We start from the raw sequence: 26,713 nt of genomic DNA on the forward strand, positions 1-26,713 counted from the left end.
AAATCCAAGATATCTCATGAGGCTGGGTGGGCTTATGTGGGAATTCACATAGCATTTAATTGCCTATGATGAAATATTATTTTCTAAGATAGGTGGAGCAATTTCTTTTTGTTCTAATGTGACTCATTGTGGAAGAACAAAAAAGGAATGCCCATCTCCCATCCTGAGATAGAGAATCTTTCTTACCTTCACACGTGATTCCATCTACATCACTAAGTTGATAGCCCCGACGGCAATAGCATTGATAGGAACCATACACGTTGGCACATTCTTGGCTACATGGGTTGCTCGCACATTCATTTATGTCTGAAACACAAAAAAATATCTATATTTAGCACTGTAGGTGTTTGCCTTTCTGGCTCCCAGTCCTGGCAGATTGGGACATAAATTTCAAAAAAGCATTCATACTGACTAATCAGAAGTCTTCATTAAATAACAATCACAAAAATATGCACTGATATGTGTGTCATTGAGCAAGCTGGCATTAAGGGGTAGGAGGACAGTATAGCCCCATTCCTCTCTGTGCTACCTGTTGTATGGCAATGACATGGTAAGCAATTTGCTATGTATTACTATGTCCTAGGATTAGGGGTCAGCAATGCTTCCAAGGTGGAGTGCTGAAATTTGACCTTTTGACCTCTAAATATAGTCTGAGTGCCACTGATACTTTTAAAGTGACTAATAGTCCAACTTATACCAGTTTCATTAATAAATCAATTAAGATGCAGTGCTTTAATGTTTAGGTGGTGGTTGGCAGCAGTGGCTGGTCTTTTGTTAATCCCCATGTAGCATGGCTTTCAGCAAGCTCCCGGCTGCATGGGGGAGAAGGGGCAGAGTTGAGCTCCCACCTTGCATAGCAATGAAAATCAGCTCACATGCCGCTCTTGGCACCCATGCCAGGGGTTCCTGACCCCTGTCCAGACCCTGCCCATCACCACGGTGATATGCCAATACTGGGTGTGCACTCAGCGGTGAGAACCAAACCTGCAATTGTGGATCTAAATGCATGAGCATCTTCAGAGCTATAAATTGGAGGCCTGTAAAAGGCTCAAGTCTCTATGTGATCCAGTCATCAGAGGAGGGCAGAAAGCCACATAGTGGAAGTGTGGTTACAATGGTATAGTTTAATCACAACACTTTTAGCCCACCTTGAAAATTACTACATAGGACCAGTATTTTTATGACAGTTTAATTTTGTCTATGACAAAACAAAGGAATCAGCCATATAGGACTAGCAAGCAAACTATTTTTCTTCATCATTTTCTATTTCTTGCTCTGTCTACTCAGCCTATATAAATTACATCCTTACCTTCACATGACCTGCCATCACTGGAAAGCTTGAAGCCCATAGTACAAGTGCAGTAATAGGATCCAGGAGTGTTCTCACATTTGTGAGCACAGACACGGCTTGGGGCGCGTCGACATTCGTCAATATCTACAATGACAAATAAGGATAGGAAGCTACGTACAGACTAGTTTTAGCACAGCAGTCTAACAAATCACTATTACCACAAGTGTTTGATTTTTATTCTCTGCATCTATGTTTTACATTGTCGAGTAAATGAAGTCTCAGAATGTTCATTTGGAAACAGAGCTGCTTGTATTTACCATATCACAGATCAATGAGTAGTGGATTATGCAGGAGACACTGAAGTTGGTCCAAGAGGAGAGAGCATTGAAGATCACAAGGGATGTTTTCGAGAAGGCAGAACAGCAATATAGGGTGAAATGCAATGAGGTAAGAAAAGTGGCCAGAAAGGGTAAGGTGAAATGGTTAGAGAAGCAGTGTGAAGATACAGAGAGGTATTATGATGAATGTCAGACCAGGGTGGTATATAAATTGGTTAGGAATGTTAATAAGAAGTGGTAGCCGAAGCAGATGGTGCTTGAAGACGAGAATGAACAGGTGCTCATGAACAAGAAGACGATTGGGCAGCGATGGATGAGATATTGCACCAATCTATACAAAGCACAGTTGGACCTGAGCGTCTCAGAGAGGCTGATCAAAGAACTGTAGGAGATATCTCTACTAAGCATTGAGAGTGAGACCGATATTTCGAAGGAGGAAGTAAAAAGAGCTGTGAAATGACTAAAGAACAACAAGAGCCCTGGAAATTATAAATCACGGAAGAGATGATTAAATATGGCAGAGAAAGTATGATTCAGGAAATACACCGACTGTGTAATATGTCATGGAGAGAAAGGAAGGCACCTAAGGAACGAACAAGATCTGTGCTACTGACAATACACAGGAAAGGAAGTGCACTGCAGTGCCCTAACAAGTCATCTAGGCAAGGTGCTGATGATGATACTGATGGAGAGACTGAGATTACAGCTAGAAGAATATCTAGCAGACAAGCAAGCAGGGTTCAGGAAAGACAGAAGCACCAGACAGCAGATATTGGCAGTGCATTTGACAGTGGGGATCAGAGAGTGACTGGGTTTTGTTGGAGTCGTACAGAGTGGATAACAGAGTGATACAGTTGTTGAAGGATATCAACGACAACGAGGAGGCAGAGGTGAGAATGTGTGAAGAGTTGGGAAGTTGGTTTATAACAAGTAGAGGTACAAAACAAGGAGATTCAATATCGCCAAGTATCTTCATCAAGCTTCTGGAGAGAGTGATGGAGAAGATCAAGGGAGAGGTAGAAGGGATATCTGTGCACATGATAAGAATTAACAGCTTGAGGGTGCCGATGATATAATTATTGAGAAAGAAGAGGAGAAGCTAGCAAAAACAATGCAGGTGCTAAATCAGGAAGGGAAGTGGTATGGATTGATTATGAACATTGATAAAAGAAAAACAATGGTACTTGGAGACAAGAAAATAGGAAGGAAGATCAGTGTAGATGGGATTGAACGAAGGAATGTAAAGAAATTCACATATCTGGGGAGCAACATAACATATGATCTAGACTGTAAGAAGGAAATAGTGACTAGAACAGCGAAAGCAAGAGCGAGTTTGAAAGTGATGGATATGATTTGGAAAAGCAAAGTGATTAGCTTAGAAACAAAGCTGAATGTCTTGAAAACGTGTATTCAGCAGCCTGTTGCATGGATGTGAGACATGAGTGATAATGAGAGATTTGAAGAGAAGAATATTGGTGTTCGAGAGGAGTTGTTATAGAAAGATCCTGATAATAGGATGGATGCACAAGGTCACCAACAAGGAATTATATAGGAAGGTAGAGCCAAAAAAAAAAAGAGAGAGAACCTACTGCAGAAGGTTATACAAGGGAAGTTACAGCTATTCAGGCATTTCTGCAGAATGAACGACGAACAAAATAAAATCAATACCCTGTTATTCAGCATAATGGATGATTCGAATAGGAGAGACAGACCCACAGAGAATGGGTAGATGATACAGTACATTGGTGCAGAGCTAGTCTAGAGAAACTAAAACTGCTCCACACTGGACAGGGAAAGATGGAAGGAAACAGTGACAGAGGCATCAGACACCAACAGGCGCTGAACCCATGGTCGTTGTTGTTGTTGACGATGATGTTGGTGGTGCATATGCGAGTGGGATAACCAAGAGACAGCTGCTCAGTGATGTTTTAAAAGAGTGTTTTCGCTTTTGGTGCGCATCATAAAAACTATTATTCGTGCCCTCTCATGATTTTCCTTTTAATGTTATTAAATTTTAGCAATGCAAACGCACCTTTCCTCAAAATGTAAGTAGCTTTTAAATACATTTTTGCCCTTATACAAATCATGGAATAATCTAACATATTTTTCAGAAGAAAAGGTATGTGACAAACTAATAAAGTTATCCTTTTTATCAAATAAAATAGTTTAAAAGCACAAAAATGCCATGGCACAATGTTTAAGAAAAACTTGGAACCAGTGGATGGAACTTACCAATACAAGTTCTGCTGACAGCATCAAAACTGTAACCAAGTTTGCAATCACAACGGTAACTCCCAGGGGAATTTACACAAACATGACCATCTCCACATGGTTGGTTAGGTGACGAACACTCATCCACATCTAGGAGGAGACGAAAATGAATTAAAGGAGGGTTTTGAGGTAAAAGCAGAGGAGGGGAGGCAAACAATAGTATAATTGGAGATACACACCTCCTAGAACTGGAAGGGACTTTGGGAGTCTTGGGAGGTCATCTAGTCTAGTCCCCTGCCCTCTTGGCAGGGCCAAGCACCATCCCTAACCATCTATTTGCCCCAATCCCTAAATGGGCCCCTCAAGGATTGAGCTTACAAGCCTGAGTTTAAGCAGGCCAATGCTCAAGCCACTGAGCTATCCCTCCCGGCTAAATACTCTGCTGACAGCTCTGTCCCTCATCCTACAGTAACTGCCCGTCTCATTTTCCCATCTGTAAAACAAGAGAAAAACACGTATGTACCTCACAGGTGCTGTCACATTTTATATGTTATGGTTCATAGCGTGTCTGAGGTGGAATGCGCTGCTGCACACAGGCGTGATCCAGCTCCCATGGAAATCAAAACCAAAACCCATCTCTGTACCCCTGGGCCCCTTTCCCCTTGTCATGGTTACTAACTGTGACAAGGAACAGGCAGAGATGAACGGGCATGACTGATGAAGATGAATCATTAATTACATTTAGCAAAGTGAGACTGGGCCTTATTCTGTTAGATTCTGTTGCTGCCACGGTGGGGACTCCAACAGCAGAAGAGTTCCCGCCACGCTGGGGCCCCCAGCAGCAGCGGCAGACTCTAGCAGCTTCTCCTGTGGCAGTGAGTAGCAGGTATTTCCGGAGGAGTTGGGGGCGGGGCTGGCAGAGCCTGTGGGTGGGGGGGCGGGTAGCAGTAAACCCTCTGATCAATGGACATCCAGGTTTAACAGACACTCCTCCACCATTAATCCACAAAAATCGAGGGTTTACTGTATCGACATAGTAGTTCACCAAAGGGTGGCAGGTGATGTATCTACCGAAAGCCAGTAGGTCTTGGGCAGCATTATCATTGCAAAATGTATGTACAGATAATATTTAAGGAGTTATATGTGTGTGTGTGTGTATATATATGTATGTTCATAAGCACTTGGTGTCACCAGAAGGTGACATACCTTGCAACTGTTACTTCCAGTCAGGAGAGAGATGTTTATCTCCCTGTCTAGTCATTTGTGTATTATATGGGGCTCACTTGCACACTGGACCACAGGCAAAAGTAATGACTAAAATTCACAGGATGACCAAACTGAAGAAAGGTCCTATTTATGAATAAGAACAAAGAATGGAGCTGATACATCTTGGTGGGCAAAGAAACACACAGGATCTTTTACCACAGAGGCAACCTCACAGCATAGCTGTTTCATGAAAAAAGAGTCACAGACTATTTCACTGTGATGAGTTACAAGGCTTCTGGTGAAGAAAAATTCTATAAAGACATGGGAATATCTTGTTAATTAAGTCTAGTCCTTAGAACAAGTATTATAATTTTATTTTATGTGTAACCATTAATTTCTAACAGTTCTACTCACTATTACTTGAATTTCAGAATGTTGTTAAATAAACTTATGCTCAGTTTCACTGTGAATGTATGTAAGTGCTGTGTGTCAATCAGGGTGACTGAGGTACACCTGATACAGTGGGGTGCACTGTTCCTTTGGAGCACTGTATACTGTGGGTAACCCATAGGCTAGGGAGGCACTCAAAGAGGGCTCGAGGCTTGGAGTGCACCTATCACTGTTGAAAAACAGCCGGGTCTGGGGGCAGGAGACACATTATGTGTAGCCTGTGGCCACAAGAGTTGGGAAGTTCACCCTTTGCAGCCACAGAAAGGGTTCCTCGTCCTTAGGGCAAGGTGTCTGACAAGCATGGGAAGTCAAGTAATTTGACTGGTCAAATTTCATTTGCAGCTTTAATTTGACAAATGCATTGTGTTCTATTTGCTTAGTTAGGGAAATTAGAAGTGAAGTAATTAGTGACATATTTGCTTAGATTCATATTAGTTTGCTTACTCTTTTAGCAAATCCACACAAGACTGGTTCCTCTCTTAAAACTTCAGTGCAGGAAAACAACCTATGTGGAGTAGCCCTGGACCCACATGTTAATTATTTAATTTAAATCCCTTTACTATTACAGTGAGTCTGAAAAGGAGAAGCAAAGGTGACACACTGTAAGTACTGTGCAGAGCTACTTTTATATACAGTACTATAGATAAACATGGAGCTGGATCCTCAGCTGCCAGAAAATTATCACAGCTTCACTGAAGTCAGTGACAGTTTATAATTATTTTCAGATTTTAAGCCCTTTTTATGATGGTTTACGTTGCAGATAAGCGGCTCACAGGCTTGGTGCTGGTTTTCTGCACAGGTATGAATTTCACCCTTGCTGTACTATTTCAGTACATTAACACAAGTAGCAGACAATTGCATTCTATATGGTCCTTATTACACATAAACCACATAGAATGTGGAGGTTTAGAATGATGCAATGGAGGAGAGAAAGGGGTTGTTTGCAATCCACAATCTTGTAAGGAGAAAGACGAAAAGAGTGAAGAGTAGGCTTTAGAAATAGTTATGAGAGTGGCTTTGGTTTAGTGCAGTGAACAGAAGACAGGGTAAGTTAGAAGGCAGACGTGCACATTTTGTGCTGATTTAACAGTTTTATTTCATTTCTATTACTCACCTACACATCTTGTTCCTTCTTCATTAAGATGATAACCTCGTCCACACTTCGGTACATTTCTCTGGCAGGTATATGAGCCATCTGTGTTAATGCACATCTGTCCAACTGGGCATGGCATGTTAATGCTTAAGCACTCATTAATATCTATAATGACATAGAAATTCAATTAAAAACCAGCCTAAGTTTGCAGGCACTTTAAGATAGGATACTGTCCTTCCACCTTTAATAGTTTGGGAACCAGCCCTTGAGAGCAGATATATATTTGCACAATTTCAGCTATTAAAGGTGAGGAGGGGGCAGGTAATGCCCAAACAACACTGAAAGTCAATGGGAGTTGGGAACATAACTCCTATTTGTGCCTTTGGAAATCTCTCCAAAATACACAAAACAAAAACATGAGCAAAGATGTAACTGACCTCTTCTGTACAGAGACTGAAGAATAGAAGTACTAATTTGCAAACCATTCATCTCTGTCGCCCATGTAATGCCTTACTACTCTCAACAAATGGGCGTTTGCACACCTTGTGACTGCATGATACATGTTCCTACCTGTAAAAAATGTTACAAACTTAAAAGACACTTAAAAAGTCACGACAGGAGGTCACAGCGACTCCAACTGCCATATTCCCAGCTAAACAGAGAAAGGATTAACCAAGAATTTCAAGAGGAAATGTCCAAACAAAGCCCAGCACATAGTGGCGGTAGAGTCAGTGGTTGAAATTAGAACCAGTAGTAGCCTTGTATCTTAATTTCTTATACAGTCTTACAAATCTATCCCAGAGTATGCTGTACTGCGCTTCCCAGTAGCGTGTACGGTGAAATCTTGCCCCAGCCTAGCAGACCTCACCTCACCGTCAGTAGGGGTCAAAGTGGCCAGCTGCCTGGGGGCCCAGTGATTTAAAAGAACTCAGGGCTCCTGGACGCTGATGCCACCATAAAGCCAGCAGCAGCAGTTGGAGCCCTGGGCCCTTTAAATCTCTGCCAGAGCCCTGGGCAGCCCACTCCGAAGAGTCCTGAAGGACTGGCTGGGGGAAGCTAGCTCCTACCCCCCGACACACACTTCCAGCTGAGGCCCAGCCCCTCCCAGAGCCCACAGTCAGCTCCCCCCATCTCATCTTGCCCAAGTTTTTCAGCCATCCTAGGTACACAGAGCATCAAAAGACACTAGACCCAGCTCTGAAGAGTGCAAAGAGAGCATTTGACTTTGAAACGGTGGGTTAGAAAGCTAGAAAGTTCTGTTCTCCTTCCTGTTCAGCACAAAACAGAGCAACATTTGATATATTGTTTCTGCACCCAGCATGTGAGGATAGATAGATAGATGGATAGATCTTCTGGATAGATCATAGATGGCATTATAAGGGCCAGATTCACAGCTAGTGTAAACTGGTTTAGTGTCACTAAAGCAAACCACTCCACACCTGTTTACACCAGCTGATGATTAATCCATTACAAATGTCAGAGGTTAGTCTTTAAGGGGTAAGTCATCTGAGTCACAAAGCTGGCTTTTAGAATTCTGTTTAGAATATGACCATATAGATCACGGGTGGGCAATCACTTTTGATGAGGGGGAACACTCCAAGATTCTGGTAAGTGGTCAGCAGCTACTCTTTTGTGGGGTGCAGGAAAAGGTGTGGGGGTCTGAGAGGGAGTTTGTTTGAAGGAGGGGGTTCCCCTGGAGCAGGGGATTGGGGTGCAGGTGTGGTAGGGGGTATAGGTGCAGGAGAGGATTCTGACCTGGAGTAGGGCTTTAGAGGCGGATGCAGGGTCTGAGAGGGAGCGGACACTTGGGGTGTGGAGGAGGGTGCAGAGGGTTTGGGTTGCAACCTGGAGCAGTGGATGGGTTGCAGAAGAGGATTCTGGCCTAGATATGGGGTGTAGGGGGAAGTGCAGGATCTGGTTGGGATTTGGGGTGCGGTGCCAGAGGCAGGGTCTGGCCAGATTTGGAAGCAACCAGAAACTTAACAAGCCGGAAGTTTATTCCATCACTGCTACAAGCCTGACCCAAGAACTTTACAATTATTGCATGTATTTCATTCTTTAACCCAGTTTTAACCCTATCTACTTCACTCAACTACCTGCCTACCTCACCCATCCACATACCTACCTACCTTTAGATACTAAAGGATTGGGAGTCACTTGATTAACGGGGAGAGTCTGAGTTCTACATTGACTAGGGTATGTATCCTTTGGATTCAGAAACTTTTGGTTAAGGAAATTGGTTTTAAATAAACATTCATCATTAAGTTTAGTGTTTTTGGTGGTGATACAAGGACAGGAATAACTAAGGAGGCTGCATTTCTAATTTCTTATTAGCCAGGGTGATGAAACAGAAATTTACTTTTGTTGCTGGATAGGTTTATCTTATGAGAGAATAACCACAAGTTTGTAGGTGTGTCTACCCTATCTCTCAACAATTTGTCCTAAATTTGGTATTTTCAGTTGTGACCCACTATGCCATGGTGACAGCTTCATTTTATGAAGTGAAATTTTACACTCAGATAATTCTATTTTCAGTCTTTGATTTTTTTTAAAAAATCAGTTTTCAGAAAATGAAGGGAGATTAAATTTTCAGTTCTAAACAGTGCTCTCTCTCTCACTGAAGGTAGGACAAGAAGTAATGGGCTTAATCTGTACCACAGAAAATTCAAGTGTTATATTAGGAAAAGTTGTCTAATTATAAGGGTAGTTAAGCTCCAAAACAGGCTTCCAGGAGAGATTGTGGAATTCCCATCATTGGAGGTTTTTAATAATAGGTTGGTCAAATAATTTTCTGGAATGATCTATTTTTATTTGGTTCCACCTAACTTCAAGGAGCTGTACTTGAAGACTTCTCAAAATGATTCTCAGCCCCACATTTCTACAGTTCCATGATTATTTAAAATTATATGAATAAAGGGAAAGAAAGTTATGTCAAAGATTATTAGTATTTTCAGAAATCCTCTGTTAGAAACACATGATAAACAAAAGAAGAAGTTACATGCTTTTGAATATTTTACCCTAAGTAACTGAGAGTCTAAGTCTCACTGAAAGTCAACAGGACTTCAGATTTCTACTGCTTAAGTTTCTTTTGAACAAACAAACAAAACCAGACTTAGAATCCTGACTCACCTACGATCAAATCCTTTTAATGGGAGCAGGAAGATCATACATAAAGATGAATCTCAGCATTAGGATTCACGTGGGAGGCTCAGACCTGATCCTGTACACCAATAACATAGCTTACACCCAACTCTGAGAATTAGTTAAAGTGACAATATGTCTTACCAATACAGTTGCCTAGCGCATCTTGTATAAACCCACTCATGCACCGTAGCTTGGGTCGGCAACGGAAAGATCCCGGAGTATTCTGACAGATAAAATCGGGGAGGCAGTTATGAGTACCAGTCTCACATTCGTCAATATCTGGTACATCACAAAAAAAATAGTTAGCAAGAGTTTTACATACTTTTTATTATACTTATGACAGAAGACAGAGTTAGAAAAAAATAGGCCAAATTCATCCTGAGTGTAACTTCAGTCATCATTTCAATACAATTGCACTAGAAATTAATTTGGCCCCACTGTCATTACCAGAATCTCACAAAAATAGGAAGCAAGCTAGCGATCTTTCTTATTAAGTAACCAAACTATTTGCAATTTTCAGTGTCTGAAGCAAAATTTTCTAAGGCCCTCATTCAACACAGTACTTAAGCACATGCTTAAATCCCACTGAAGTCAATAAGAGTTAAGCACGTGCTTACGTGTTTTGCTGAAGAAAGGGCTAATTCCAAAATCCTTAATTTTATTAAGTCCTTTGACAAACTCATGAGGCTTCATCTTCTTTTTACACTAAGGCCTGTCTACATCAGTATGTCTTAACATAAAATAAAATGTAATTTATGCTAATATGAGGGCCCATTTCCACTGTCAGAATGGTGAGTAAAAGTAAATGGGAATATAGATAACTAAAAAGATGTCTACCTATGTAAAAACATAGAAAAGATTTTGAGTTTCATCTTTATATTTATAATTCTTTGAAGCACTCAAAAAATGCAGGTACAGTTCAGCCAATTTTTGTGGGAACACAGATTACATGGAAAAAAGGGAATTTAAATCACATTAACATTGGAAGAGTTTCCTGTTCTCTTATAATAACAGTTACGAAAATCCTTATAGTATTTCCAGTAAATTCTCTCGTATCGGGTATTCTATGATCCAGAACTCCCAGGTAACAGGCATTTTAACCATAAGTGAATTTTAGTTACATTTAAGTACAGTATAGTGAAAGTAAATACAAATAAATACAGCAAATAAAGTGTAAGTTTACAGTGTACAATACTACTGTTGGTAAATAAAGTGCTCTGCATACATTTCTGTTTGTTTCTTATTTTCTAATATTGTTTTTCGTTAGCGTTATGCACTGCTAGATATACCTCTCTATTATCCAGAATGGTTGAATATCCAGCAACCTCCCAGTCCTGGGGCTGCTTAATATGAAAGTGTTTACTGTTATAGGAAGAAAACTGATAGCACTATCTTTGGTAGACCTCTGTAATAAGGCTGAAGTTTTCTATCTGATTTTACATAACAATAAACTCTTACTTGTTTTGAAACTTTGTATTCTATCAACCTATATGAAAATTCCCTGCAAGTTTTAACAAATATCTTATGCACAACCTGTATATATTACTTGTAAAAGATAGAACATGCATTTGAACAACCTCTTATCTTTATCTGTCACTATTTTGTTCAAACTACAAAAAATGATAATCACAAATTATAAAGTCTATTTAATCCTGACATAACAACGTCTGTCATTTTTTTCCACTGAAAAGTATTTCATATTCTCCCATGCCATTAATGTTGAAGGATCTGTCCTTATTTAATAAATAAATTAATAGGTTTCACACAGCTAATTGCTAGGTATTTTCCTTACAGGAATACATCATTTTTCAAAAGCAGTACAGGTTGAACCTTTCTAGTCTGGCAACATCTGTGGTCTGTCATGATTTTAGTTAGCCGAACGTCCAAGTTTCCTGTGCTCCTACAAAGTTTGTTTACAGTCATGAGTCCTGGCTTTCAGTTGTATCTGCTGTTATTTAGCTTTAATTTGCCCCTAAATGTCTTTCTAAGAGCCCAGTACACAGTGGAAGTGTTGGTAATGCTGCTAGGCAGTACTGACTTCCCATGGTTCAGCAAATTCTCTCATCTGGCACTGGTCTGGTCCTAGGGGTGCCAGACCAGAGAACTTCAACCTGTACTAGAAATTTGTGGCCTGATAGTGAATACAATTTGGGAACGCCTAGTAAGAATTGCCAAAGCTATGTGACTAGGTAAGCAATGTTCAATGCTGCACTCTCCTTATTCCTGCAGGAAAATATTATTAGTGCTTATAGGCAGAATTTTCATTGTCTTAAAATTTCTCTCTCATTTAAGTCAATGGAAGTTTTACCTTTGACTTCAAAGACAGCCAAGTTAGGTCAACTGAGCACTTTGAAAAAATACACACTAACTTTTTAAAAAAATGAAATTCCTCCTACCTATCAATCCCTACTTCAAAATCTTACCCCAAATTTAGGCCCAAGTAGCTGACTTACATCTTTCAGAGAAGTGAAAAAACTTGGTTCAGAAAAAAAAACCCAACATGAAGAAGAGCGTTCTCAGCCGCAGAGAAATGGATTGTTGTCCAGTGGAAGCCAACTCAAACTGAGTTTGTGGCTCATTTACATCTCCCTGAAGAAAGCATCGTCTTAGGCTGAAGAGAAGGTTATTCAACCTGTGAAATAACTGAGATTCTCCAGGATGTGTGCCCCTGTGTGTGCACCACTTTAGGTGTTCATGTGCCCCTGTGCTCATACTCGGAAACTTTTTTTTTCTAGCAGTGCAGGATTAGGTTGCACATGCATGGTCTTTGCCTCAAGCCACTTCTGGCAGTTGACTAATGCCACGTGACCATCCTTCACTGTGTTCCTTCTCTGCTGCATGCAACATCTGAAGTCAGAAACTCCGAGTAGAGAGCAGGAGGGAGGACAGCGAACCATCCACAGGGACACACACCTCGAAGGATGTCATTTATTGCACGTGGTGAGTAACCTTCGCTTCTTTGAACGCTTGTCCCTGAGGGTGCACTACTTTAGGTGACTTCAGAACAATGCTTTCTGGTGGAAAGAGGGGGTTTTGGAGTTGAGGTCATGGTAGATGACAGTATAGAGAGTCTGAATGATGTATCCGATGTTGCATGTTTACCTAATGCATAGTGCCATGTAAAGGTATGGACTGAGGCCCAGGTAGCAGCTGTGCAATGTCTGTGACGGATGCATTGTCCTGGAAAGCTGTGGAGGCCAATGGGACTGTATCTGAATGCATGTTAATCCCCTTGGGGTCGGGGAGAGGTGGGGGAATGCTATTTGAATGCATGTTGGTGCTGGGGGTTGGTAGTCACACAGATGATAATATAATTTTACGCAACTGGAGATCCACTTGGATAGTCTTGGTTTAGATATGGCACTCCCTTTGGAGCATTTGGTAATGGATACAAAGTGTCTGGGTGATTTAACAAATGGCCTTGTTTGATCTTTATAAAAGGCTAGTAACCTTGGTACATTGATAGTATGAAGCATGGACTGCATTCTGTCTATGTGGAGTTTGGGGTACAATGTTGGTAGATAGGGGCTGCGTCTACACGTGCACGCTACTTCGAAGTAGCGGCAGTAACTTCGAAATAGCGCCCGTCACGTCTACACGTGTTGGGCGCTATTTCGAAGTTGAAATCGACGTTAGGCGGCGAGACGTCGAAGTCGCTAACCCCATGAGGGGATGGGAATAGCGCCCTACTTCGACGTTCAACATCGAAGTAGGGACGTGTAGACGATCCGCGTCCCGCAACATCGAAATAGCGGGGTCCTCCATGGCGGCCATCAGCTGGGGGGTTGAGAGATACTCTCTCTCCAGCCCTTGCGGGGCTCTGTGGTCACCGTGGGCAGCAGCCCTTAGCCCAGGGCTTCTGGCTGCTGCTGCTGCAGCTGGGGGTCCGTGCTGCATATACAGGGTCTGCAACTAGTTGTTGGCTCTGTGTATCTTGCACTGTTTAATGAAAGTGTGTCTGGGAGGGGCCCTTTAAGGGAGCGACTTGCTGTTGAGTCCGCCCCGTGACCCTGTCTGCAGCTGTGCCTGGCTCCCTTATTTCGATGTGTGCTACTTTGGCGTGTAGACGTTCCCTCGCTGTGCCTATTTCGATGTTGGGCTGCGCAACGTCGAAGTTGAACATCGACGTTGCCAGCCCTGGAGGACGTGTAGACGTTATTCATCGAAATAGCCTATTTCGATGTCGCCACATCGAAATAGGCTACTTCGATGTAGCCTTCACGTGTAGACGTAGCCAAGGTTAGTTAAGGAAGAAAACAGATGATTTTCAGTAAAAATGTGGGATGTGGTCTCAGGGATACTTTACCTTTAAAAAAGACTATGTACGGGGGATCTGCCATAAGGGCCCCCACCGCAGTTCTTCTACACACCTGGCAGATGTAACTGCCACAAAGAAAGCTGCTTTCGTGGAAAGGAGTAGTAGTGAGCATGTCGCCATGGGTTAAATGGGTAACAGGTGAGAGCCAAAAGACCTAAGTTGAGGTGCCACAACGTCTGAGGCTCACCCAATTCGGGGTAGACATTGAGTCATTTGAGTCACCAGGAGAGCAAAGACAGAATTTTGATTCATCTTGGGTTGACAGGCTGTGATGACTGATAGGTGAACTTTTATTGATCTCATGAAGAGGCCTGACCTTTTAAGCTCTAATCTACCATTGAGGGTAACAAGACTGAAATGGATGCCACCTGTTTTCATTGGCACCATGCTTCAAACCACTGCCACTTGAACATGTATGCACAACAGATACTTGCTCTACAACTATTTAATATTAGTCTTTGTACTTCTTCCAAAGAGGCCATCTCAGATCCTGTAAGCCATAAACATCCATGCTGGGAAATGGGACTTTTGCGCAGGTCAAGATGCAGGACAAAACCTGAGTCCTGGGACAGCAAATGAGGTTAACATGAGAGTATGACTGAGGGTCTCACAGCCATTCTAAGGATGCAAAAAATACCTGGTTTGGTGAGACCATGCAGGGGCTATTAGGATTACGGTGGCCATATCCTGCCTGATCACTCGGGTCTGAAGAGGGACAGGAGGGAAGGCATATGGAAGGGGAACGTTCCACTTGAGGAAGAAGGTGTCACATAAGGTGCAAGCTCTGCTTTTGCCCAACTGAGACAAAAGGTCTTTGAAAACAGGGGCACCTATGTGAAGACAAACCTCCTTGTTTACGCTGTAGTGGTTATTCCAACGCTACTGTATGTGTGGTAAACCTGGGCAACATACAAGCATCATTTGAAGGCACTTGAACAATATCATCAATGCTGCCTTAGAAGAATCCTAAGTTATTTCTTGGGAGGATAGGTACATGAACACTAGCATCCAGGAAGAGTTGAACATGACCAGCATTGAAGCCACTCTCATTCACCAACACCTTTGTTGGACTGATCACGTGGTTCGGATGTCTGATCAATGCCCCCAAAACAGATTCTGTTTTTGGAATTGAAGGAAGGTCAGAGGAGTGTTGGGAGCCAGAGAAAGCAATATAAGGATGTGCTGAAAGCACACATGAACAAGTGCAGCATCAGTGTCGACACTTAGGAGAACCTTGCCCAGGACTACCCCCAGTGGAGAACAGTAATTCGTAAAGGGGTGGCACAATTGGAGAGGTCCCACTGCAGTGCAAAGGAGGAGAGGTGAAGAAGAAAAGAGCAGTAAAAACTGCCCCGTGCCCCTCCAACAGCTGTCAACACCTGCTCCTTCTGTGATACAACCTGCAGCTCCAGAAGCAGGCTCATCAACCATCAATGGACTCATAAATAGGAGGGTGACATGAAGGTGTCCTACTTGTTATCGAGTGACCACCAAGAGAGAAGAGAGAGAACTTGTCAAGGACTGCCGTGAAGCAAACATGGGGGATATTTGGTATTTTGTGTGGTTGCAAAGAGGTCTGCTGTTGGGAATACCTAGCACCGCTGTTGAAATACATGTAAAAAGTACTGTGTTGTTGACCTCTGATTCTGAGAAAAATGCCTGCTTAAGGCATCCAAGTAGGTAAGACATGGATATTGTCTGTGACAGACCATTAACAGAATGTTATAGCTTCCATGCATAAAGAGGGCAACCATACACTCCCTTGTTTATTTAATAATTATACAGGCTATGTTATCCGTAAGAATCTGAACAGCCTTGTTTTTGATGAGTAGTACAAAATGGGAGCAGGCTTCTCTGATGGCATGTAGTTCAAACAGGATTCTACAGGAGACCAACAACCATGGATAGAAGGTGGATGCATTTATGTCCCACTATCCCAAGAGTGAAGTGTCTGTAACGATGGTTAGCCTCTGCATCTTTCGAAGAAAGGGCACCTCTGTGCATAGGTTGGCTTGTTGTGTCAGACAGCGAAGAGAGATTTTTTTCCAGCATCTTAAGATGCTTGTTTGCATGCGACATAATTCATACAGTGCTGTTTGCATGTTTAATTTGTTGTGTCCGATGACAAAGATTGCAGCTGCCATGTGACCAAGAAGATGTAGGCAAGTCTTGGCTGACACCTGTGTTCTGTTCTCCGCAGTGGCTATGAGGCTGGTGAGAGTGAGAAAACGTTGCCTTGGTAGAGAAGCTGCAGCCTCAGCGGAATTGAGATGGGCCCCAGTGAACTCCAACTCATGCCATGGTGGTGGGGTGCACTTGTCTGTATTCATTTGGAGCCCCAGTCTCATGAAGAGAGTTACTATATATTCAGTGGCTTGCACTGCTGTATTAACAGCTTTAGCAAGCAGTCATCCAAGCATGGAAATATCATAATTGCATTTCTGCATAGGTATGCTGCAACCAAAGGCAGTACGCTCAAAAACATTTGAGGGGAAGTGCAGAGGCTGAAGAGAAGGGCTTTCTATTGTCTGACAGTAAAATTGAGAAAAATCGGCTGAGCAGGATATTGTTACATGGAAATACATGTCCCAGAGGTCAAGGGTCAAGAACCAAATCCCCTCTTACTAGAGCGGGAATTATGATGCCTAGTGTGACCATCTTGAATCGTCGTGTTTTGACAAACTTGTAGAGTCAATGCAGATTGTACTGGTTTCCATCTGCCCCACTTTTTTTTTCCAATGAGAAAACAGTGGGAATAAAATCCTCTCCCTCTATGTTCTGTTGGGACAGGTTCTATAGCTCTTGGCTGCATGAGATGGCTTACCTCCTGGCACAGTAGGGACTTGTGAAAGAGGACCCTGCAGAGGACTAGGGGTTTGGAAAAACAGAGGCTGGAGTAACCAGTTTGTACAATTTATAATACCCATTTTTTGGATGGATAAAATGGAACTACATGATCTCTGAATGGTTAGTAGAGAGATGGTGTCACCAGCAACAATGAGACCTAGGGTTCTTGGGCCCTTGACCAAAGCTTCAGATTTGTTGTCTGGAGACTGATGTTTAGGATGCAGCTACTGAAGAAGTTGATTAGCATCCCCTCAGGGGCATGTGTTTGTGCTCCTGTGGCTCAACATAATCTGTTGTTGAAAACAGATGGCCTCGGAGCAGTGCTGGGGTACATAAGTCTTTCCACATTTTTCTTGAGTTTGGGTATATAAAATTAAATTCCCAACGTACACCTATAATGATAACTTCTACCCTCACCTCAAGCTGCCCTCCTCCCACTAATTTTTGGTACACTTGTAACTGTGTTCTCTACTTTCTGCAGATCAATAACAACTCTGTTCCTCCCCATTATTGCTCTTCAAGATTTAGAAAAAAAGAAACAGTACTATAGGAAGGAGTGGGGTATATTTCTGTGGAGTTACATTTTCAGTTTTTCATGATATAATACTTCATTGGCCATTTTGCTGTTGTTATCTACTTCAAGTTTGTGCTCAAAAATCTATTGCCAGCTCCATTATTCTTTCGTTACATGCCTTTTTGGGAGCCAGGAGGCAGAAATTATTGCAGTGTTGCTATAACTTAAGCATACATTAAAAATATCATTAAACTATGATTATGAGACCTGCCCACAAAACTGCAGATACATTTAATGTCATTTAGATTTTGAGTCTCAGGCACTAACACATTTTGACTTTAGAGAGATGGCCCTCAAGCAGTGGCAGGTGCAAAACTACATCCAATTGTGCTCATAATTTTGGGGAGCACAAATGGAGGTCAGCTTTCAGAAAAGACTAGTCCTATGCTGTATGTGCCTGAAATCGCCAATTGCAGATTACAAGGGGCTTTGACATAGTTTTACCTCCTGTGTAATATGAGACAGAGAACTCCCCCTCAAATAATTCCTAGAGAATATCCGCTATAAAAATATTCAGATGTATCTTCTGTTTCATTTGTGATTATGTTTATTAAGTGGAAATTTTACTTGTAGTTCAAATACATTGGTAAATATCTACTTGTCATACATTTCCAAAAACCACATATTTTTATAATCCTGATGTGTTTGTAAATAGTTTGTGAAGAGGAAAAATTGTCGGCTTGGTCAAATTATTGCCAATGTAGAGTTCAACAACCTGTAGTGCTTACAGCACCTATCCTTTCTGATGTTTCCACTGCTTTTGCCTTTATATAAAATAGAGCATATAGGCACTGCATTTCTTACCAAACACTAGTAAGAATAAAATATGTATTTCATAAATATGGTATTTCCCTATGCAAGTGGAAGGCAGTAAGCATAAATCATTTGTTTATAAATATAACCAAATCCTTATACATATTAACAAGACCTGCTAGCTGACATGATTAAGGGTAAGTCTACACACCAGAAATATTTCAACTATCCTAGCATCTATACAACACAATCACTATTTTGAAATTATTTCAAAACAGTGGCTGACTTACTTTGAAATTGATAAGCCTCATTCTATGAGGAATAGCGCTTATTTTGAAATAGCTATTTCAAAATAGGTGCTGTTAAGACAAGGGCTGTGTCTACACATGCCCCCTCCTTTTGAAGGGGGCACATTAATGAGGCAGTTTGGAATATGCTAATGAGGTGCTCATTAGCAGAATGGTAGCCACATATGATTTGAAAGTGCAGCTTTTGGAATGCATGCCGCCCATGTAGATGCTTTTGAAAGGACCCCTCTGACTTCAAAAGCTCCTTTGTCCTAAAACCAAATAGCACCTCATTAGCATCTTCTAAAACGCCTGAAAAGAGGAGGCATGTGTAGACAATACCAGGGAGCAGACCCTATTTCAGAATAAGCCATAGCATATCCAATGGCTCTATTTTGAAATAGGTTCTATGGCTACGTCTACACTTGCAAATAAAATGCGAGATATGTAAATCAGAGCTTCATTTGCATTTTTTATTTTCTTCATTTGCTTTCCTCTTTCGAAAGAGGAATGCAAGAGTGGACATAGCCTACGCGTGTTTTCAATTACTTTTGAAAGTCCTGGTAGGTAATTTTCTGTATCTTTAAATTCCCTAAATACCTGGAGATATTTTACCCTAAATAACTTAGGCACATAAGTTGCACTGATTTTCAATGTGATTTAGACTTTTATCCTAGGACTGAATACGAATTTCTTCACGACCATTTTTATCTTCTTCACCAGTTATAGAACAAGACCAAATGAAGAGTGTCCTCAATCACAGAATCGTATAACTGGAGGAAACCAGTGTTATCTGTAGATAGTGATAGTAAATGGATAGGTGATCCCCCTTCCATGGTTGGAGGTTCTTCTTCTACTTCATCCCCTTCTCCGGCTGCCATCAAAAGGTCTAGGTAGCTAAGTTGCTGGTGACTGCTGTGTGCTGGATCTGGATGTGGCGGGCAGTGCCTTTGTGTGGGATATGCTGCCCACATGTTCTTGAAAGTTTCTGAAAGTTCATTTCAGGTTACGTAGATTCAGTCATTGATTCATGAGCATTGCAGAACTGGCCTGCTGGGGTCCACATGCTGGGACATGGACCCTGGGAGACAACAAGATGAAAGATACAAGATGGACACATCATTCCTTTGAGGATTGGGGTAGGGCAGGTATGGAAGGCCCCTAGGGCCGACCACACCACTGAAAATACTTGGAATGAGACTAATATGTACCTGAGGGGATCCTGAGTGAGTTGGCTCATGGTAGAGGAGACTGTGACAGGACATCTCCTTATTCTCTCTCATCTTCCTTGCCACTTGAGTAGGGAGGAGCAGATTGTGCTGGAGATGCAGAGGCTCAGTGCCGAGCATGACTTGTTTGCATTGGTGCTGATGATAAGGGAGGCTGGGGCAGAGCCAACAAAGAGGCGAGAAACTGCTGTAGTGCCTGTTTGACTGGCCCTGGAGGCGGTATCACTGATGGAGCTGGGAGCTGCTGCGTATAAGGTGGCACTGAAGGCTGCAAGCATGCCTTCGAAGGAGCCACCATCTATCCCAGCGCTGGGCCACTGCATGTGGATTACAGCCGTGGTACTGGCAGCGCCAAGGCACAGGGTGTAGATTTCCCTTACAGCCTTTGGTCCAGGTGGATCTCTTAGAGTCCCTGACTCTAGCAGTACTGGGTGGTCCCACTGTGTTGGCTACTGGTACGGACAGTGCAGTTGCTGCTGGTGCTAGTGTCCACTTGAGAAATGGGATTTCTTGGCCGATTCCTGCACTGGAGATACAGATGCCTGCCCTTTTGGCAGGTTGTTCAGAAGCACGGGTTCAGGAGGGACCCCTGTCAGAAACCATGATTGGTCAAGTTGACCAATGGGCTCCAAGCTCAGGCTCAGATGCAGGTCTGAGGGTCAGAGGCAGGTCTCGATAAGGAAGAGCTTTAATTGCAAATCTCTAGCTCTTGTCCTGACAGTGAGCTTGAGGTAGTGCTGGCACTTCTGAGTTACGCGTGTAGCACCGAGGTAGCAAACATACTGACTGCAGCTGTCTGAGACAAGTATAGCAAGCTTGCCATTGAGATGGTATTTAAAGCTTGGGAAACTGGGCCAGGGGGAGGGCTTTCACCCTCACAGCAGTTGAGTATGTGGTGATCCAAGTGAAACTTCTCCTCAGATGGTAGTTAAAAAAACAAAAGTAAAAGGAAAAAAGGTGTTTTCTCTAAAAACAAGGTGAAGGGGATACAAGAAAAAAAGGAAAAAAAACAATGAAACTAAGTAACTAATTATTAAAGTAATTAAGTAGTAAGTAGCAAGGCAATGCTGATTGCTCTGACTCATAAACAGCAGCCAAGAAGGAACTGAGTGGGGGTTGGTCACACAGCATCACTAACCTGCCTGAAGCAGCACATGTGCGACCCACCTGGGCACTACTACCAGAAGGCTCCCAGCACAAATGCAGGGGCACACAAACACCTTCAGTGGAACGCTCACAGGGACAGCACTTGTAGAAGACGACAGTGTTAAATGCTTATGTCCTGAATGAACAGGAAAGTAACAGTAACCTCTAAAGGGTTAACAGGGCTCTCAGCCCAGGGTGGTCAGGTAAGCCAATGGGAGGAAGAGAAACTGTTTTGAACTGAGAACAATTGCAGTCTGAGTGGTCTTTCTCTGGGTGGCTGATGTGGAAGGGACAGAGAGAAATGATTGCTCCTAAGCAGTTGGAATGAATCCAGTAAATATCCTGGCCATCTCATAATCAGCCATAGATAGGTAAGTAAAAGGGAAATGTTTAGACACACTTGATCGGGGTATTTATTTGTTTGAAATGGTGTGGACTTTTTGAGTTGCTCTGGGTCATAAGTTCTTTCCCCTCTACTCTAACTTTTAAGCTGACTCCCAGGGAAGTAATTCTCTGTGCTGCAACCAAAATATTTGAGTGTTTTCTCTCGGTTTGTGAATAAATTACTTTTTAAGGCAATGATTTGATTCCTGTGTCCAAGAGAAGAGTCTGTGTATATTCAAGCTTTAGACTGAAAGGTCAGCTATCAGATTACAGCTCTGGTTCCAAGCTCTCTCCTAAGGGAGGGTTAAGAGCTGGGAGCTTTTTCCACAGGGAGACATCCCAAGTGTGTCTTCCTGGGTTAAAGTTGTCTCTCGCCCCCACCCACTTGCATGGTGGCAGCTACCGGGTTAGGTCATGGAATCTGTGAGCACAGGGAGTTTTTCTAAGCAGACCCTTTATAGGCAAGGTATTTTTAAGGTTTGGTAGGCCCCAACTTTCTGCACTCAGAGTGTCAAACTGAGGAGGCAACCCTGACAGCTTACTTTAAGCTATACCACACATCTGGTATGGAATTACGCCTTACACACATATTTCCAAAATACAACAAGATACAATAAATGTTTAGCATTTTTGGACATCACAGGTTCTGCTAAACATCAATCTCACACGTGCCCAATTCACAGCCTGGAACATACCTTTGCAATGGTTGTCTTCAGTGAGTTCATAACCAGTTCCACAGCTTATTTCACGCTGACAGCGGAAAGATCCTACTGTATTGATACAAGTTTGTCCAATCCCACAGTTGTGACCTCCAGTGATACACTCATTAGTATCTAGAAATAACCAAAATGGACAGAGAATTAAATATTAAACTCTTGGGGAGAGAAAGGATCCAGGGTCAACCTTCAGGCAACCAAGAAAATTTGAAAGCCCACATGGGGGTAACACTGTGGATTCCATCTCTCACAAGAAATAACTGCTTTTTTCTGTTCTTAATTTTCAGCCAGTAACTAGGTTTTCAATTATAATTATGGAGTAACTCAGGTCTAGGACATACTATATTTTATATGCATATTCATTTACTACTGCAAAAGAAAAGGCATACTTTTGTTGCTATTTTCACTTCCAACACTCAACATAAGCCTTCTACTGCCTCCTGTCAATCTGCATACCCTCCACTTGCCCCACTGAACTTGTTTCTTCCCAGAGTCTTACCTCTATTGTCCTCATGCTCCCACCCTACTTAACAGCCTTTCATTGTCCAATGACTCCTTCCACTCCCAATATAAACATCCACAAAACCAAAAACACTTTTACATTTAAGCAACAAACAGAGACAACCATTTCATTTCTGTTACCTTCACAGGTGACAGCATCAGACAGAAGCTGGTAGCCGATAAAGCAGGAGCATACAACACTGGAGCCTGTGTCCCTACACTGCTGTGTGCAGGGACCACCTCCTAAAAACAGATGTGACTTTTAAGAACAAAATATACAATTTAGTTCATCACAAAAACTTGAGAAGATCTCAAATACTTAAATATGAGGGCCCAGCAAAATGCAGGATCTTTGACCAGTATATTTCAAGAACATACTAAAAAATGAGAATTATGGATAAATATTGAAAGAAGTGTTTGAACTTTATTATGCTATCTCACAAAAGAGAAGAAAGAAACTAGCTTTAAAAAAGTATCGGAGGGGTAGCTGTGTTAGTCTGGATCTGTAACAGCAACGAAGGGTCCTGTGGCACCTTGTAGACTAACAGAAAAGTTTTGAGCATGAGCTTTCATGAGCACAGACTCACTTCAACAGATGCTGGTCTTGGAAATCTGCAGGGCCAGGTATAAATAAGACAGAGCAAGGGTCTGAGCTAACCTTGTTATCCCCACCCTTGCTCTGGCTTATTTATACCTGGCCCTGCAGACTTCCAAGACCAGCATCTGATGAAGTGAGTCTGTGCTCACGAAAGCTCATGCTCAAAACTTTTCTAAGCAAAAAGCAGTCAAGTAGCACTTTAAAGACTAGCAAAATGGTTTATTAGGTGATCTTTCGTGGGACAGACCCACTTCTTCAGACCATAGCCAGACCAGAACAGACTCAATATTTAAGGCACAGAGAACCAAAACCAGTAAGCAAGGAGGACAAATCAGAAAAAGATAATCAAGGTGAGCAAATCAGAGAGAGGAGGGGTAGGGGGGAAGGTCAAGAATTAGATTGAGCCAAGTATGACTCAGTTCTCAATTCTTGGCCTTCCCCCCCCCGCACCCCTCCACTCTCTGATTTGCTCACCTTGATTATCTTTTTCTGATTTGTCCTCCTTGCTTACTGTTTTTGGTTCTCTGTGTCTTAAATATGGAGTCTGTTCTGGTCTGGCTATGGTCTGAAGAAGTGGGTCTGTCCCACGAAAGCTCACCTAATAAACCATTTTGCTAGTCTTTAAAGTGCTACTTGACTGCTTTTTGTTTTGATAGTGTATAGACTAGCACGGCTTCCTCTTTGTTACTATTCAAAACTTTTCTTTTAGTCTATAAGGTGCCACAGGATCCTTCGTTGCTGTTAGCTTTAAAAAAGTCAACTTTAAAAATCAACCAACATCAGAAATATTATCCTATTCAGAGTTCAGGAGGAAAGCTCAGATACCACTGTGGGTAACTGTTGGCAAAGCCTTTTTAATATCAACCACTATCCCATAAGAAAGTCTAGAAGGGTCATAAGAGGCAAAACAGACATTTGCCTATTGTAGATATCCTCAGACTGTGGAATGGGCTCCCAGAGAATGGGCTCCCAGTTCCATTGCCTAAGACATTTGAACTCATCTTGAGGGAAAAAAAATAGAAATGATCCTTTAGAGGCTTTCAAACTTGTTTATAGCATACTCCTCAAGGAAAAATAAAAAAACCAGTGTCTAACTGGCAACAACTCCCATCAGCAATTGACAGCCCAGCTGCCCTCCTTCTAGCGAATGAGTAGGTTCTATTTGGCTACTAAAGCAATTGCTTACATGGAAAAGTAACACTGGGAAAATATAACATTATCACCTTTTAATGTGATTTAGCAGCTTGAGTGAAGGAGGAGAGCCAGCTTTTGCTTTGGCAGTTAGAATGGACCCAATGACTTAACATGTGTTTTGTGTTCCTAACACCTATGGCTTATAAAGCCAAATAGGCAGGATGGTAAATCATTACTTAACTACAACAGCAACTGTGACGACCTTTATGGGATATAAATGCGCTGGACACTGAAATGGGTACATTTTCAAAACAGTGTCCTACAGAAGCAGCTCCACACACAAACCATTTGGAGGAGTGTGTTTAGCATGACATACTGAAAGCTTATACTAGAATATTAGTCTATTAACTCAAAAACTTTTTTGTAATCCATTCTGCATTCAGAAATTTTGCAGAAGATAATTACTCTGATGTTTTAAGCTTTTATGTATATGAAGCACATGTGACAGACAAGCTGTGTCTACACGTGCACGCTACTTCGAAGTAGCGGCACTAACTTCGAAATAGCGCCCATCGCGGCTACACGCGTCGGGCACTATTTCGAAGTTAACTTCGACGTTAGGCGGCGAGACGTCGAAGTCGCTAACCCCATGAGGAGATAGGAATAGCGCCCTACTTCGACGTTCAACGTCGAAGTAGGGACAGTGTAGATGATCCGCGTCCCGCAACATCGAAATTGCCGGGTCCTCCATGGCGGCCATCAGCTGGGGGGTTGAGAGACGCTCTCTCCAGCCCCTCAGCTCACTGGTGGCCGCGTGGAGCGGCCCCTTAAAGTCCCCTCCCCCGCCCTGACTCTGCAGGAAGCTGAGGCAACGTGCAGGCTGCAGCCTGCACACGCGGGCAGCCTGCACAGCCCTCAGCCCACCACACAGCGGCGATGGCTGCCCAGCAGCCCCCCCAGCGCCCCCAGGGGACCCCCTCCAAGGGGAGCCAGGGCAGCCAGCCCAGCCAGAAGACCTGCCAGTCTGGGAAGCGGCAGCGGGGCCCCTCCTGGACAGAGGCCGAGCTGCGGGACCTGCTGGGGCTCTGGAGCGAGGAGGAGGTGCTCCAGGTAATGGGGAGCAAGAGGCGGAACACGGATGCGTTCGCTCGGCTGGCCGACGGCCTGGCTGCCCGGGGTCACCCTGCCCGCACTCCGGACCATGTCCGGAGTAAGGTGAAGGAGCTGCGGCAGGGTTCTGCCCGGGCCCGGGATGCGGCCAGCCGATCTGGGGCCGCCCCCGTCACTTGCCTCTTTTACAGGGAGCTCAGGGACATCCTGGGCTCCCGGCACACCTCCTCCCCTCCGGCCACCCTTGACACCTCGGCTGACGAGCCCCAGCAGGCCCTGCAGCCGGAGTCCGACCCGGAGGCAAGCCCCGCACCCCGGGGGGCCCCCCCGGAGGCCATCCCCGGGACATCGCGGCAGGAGGAGGAGGAGGGGGGCTCCTCCTCCGCAGAATCCAGCCTGCAGATCCTCCTCCTGCCATCCCGGAGCAGCAGCAGGGCCTCCGACCCCCGGGGATCTCCGGACCGTGGGAGCGGACCCACAGGTAGGTACCCCTCTCTGGTGGACACCCCTGGGCTTGAGGGGCGGGGGTAACAGAGATGTGTCCAGGGCCCCCCACACGCTCACATGGCCATGGCCCCAAGGACACCAGGGCCATGGCCCTCACAGCACTGCAGCCGTCAGCCCCTGCCCCCACCACCCTGCATGACAGTGCCATGCCCCATCCCCGGGCCAGGGGGGAGCGGAACCTCGAGGGGCCCCCCGGCGGAGGGGGTGGGACACCCCGCAGCAGCAGCATGTGATGGAGTGGGGGGAGTGCCAAAGGGAGACTCAGGCTACATATGAGCCACAAGAGCCGAGGAGCTCCCAGGGCCAAAGGAGGATCCTGGCGCTATAGCTGGCAGGTGACACCTCTGCCCTGAACAAACAGGAGGGAGGAGCCGAGCTGGCTTGGAATTGGGGGGCAAGGGCGGGGGCCACAGGTAGAGGCTAGGGGAAGGGAGAGCTGGTAGGCAGCCAGCCAGAGGAGGGGGAAAGCTGCATCCCAGAGGGGCCCCCCTTGGGGTCTTCTCCCCATGACGGGTTGGAAGGACTGTCTCTTCCGACAGCTAGTGCTGTCACTCCTGCCAGAAACTGGCCATCTGTGGCCTAAGAAAGCTCTCCTGCTCTCAGACCCTGCGGGGTGAAGTGAGAGTTGCTCCCACCAGGGGACGGGGTGCAGGGCAGGGGGACCCCTGAACCCCATCCATCACAGCAGCATCTCCCAGGGACGGGGATGGGGAACCTGCAGCACAGGGCGGGGGGGACAAAGGCCACGGCTCGGGGCCCACACGAACGCCTGTCTCCATTCTTCTTTCCCCCCTCCTCTCCTGTGTCCTGCACCTGCACCTGCACCATCTGAGGGACCGGAAGAGAGCGCCAGCGAGGCCTCAGTTGTCCCGGAGA

The 26,713-nt window shown here is 43.9% G+C and overlaps 1 protein-coding gene across 1 annotated transcript in view; it reads right to left on the reverse strand.

Annotated features, from left to right (window-relative positions):
* FBLN1 (fibulin 1) overlaps nt 1-26,713 on the reverse strand; it is a 152,054-nt gene that overhangs the window by 78,779 nt on the left and 46,562 nt on the right. The window contains exons 6-12 of the mRNA XM_075003473.1: nt 22,630-22,731; nt 21,967-22,104; nt 9,875-10,012; nt 6,611-6,754; nt 3,862-3,990; nt 1,310-1,435; nt 187-306 (exon numbers count right to left, since the gene is read on the reverse strand). Coding sequence (XP_074859574.1) covers nt 187-306; nt 1,310-1,435; nt 3,862-3,990; nt 6,611-6,754; nt 9,875-10,012; nt 21,967-22,104; nt 22,630-22,731 — 897 coding nt within the window. The remainder of the gene's footprint in view (nt 1-186; nt 307-1,309; nt 1,436-3,861; nt 3,991-6,610; nt 6,755-9,874; nt 10,013-21,966; nt 22,105-22,629; nt 22,732-26,713) is intronic.

This window comes from Carettochelys insculpta, chromosome 1 (genome assembly GCF_033958435.1).
Source record: "Carettochelys insculpta isolate YL-2023 chromosome 1, ASM3395843v1, whole genome shotgun sequence".
NCBI lineage: Eukaryota > Metazoa > Chordata > Testudines > Carettochelyidae > Carettochelys > Carettochelys insculpta.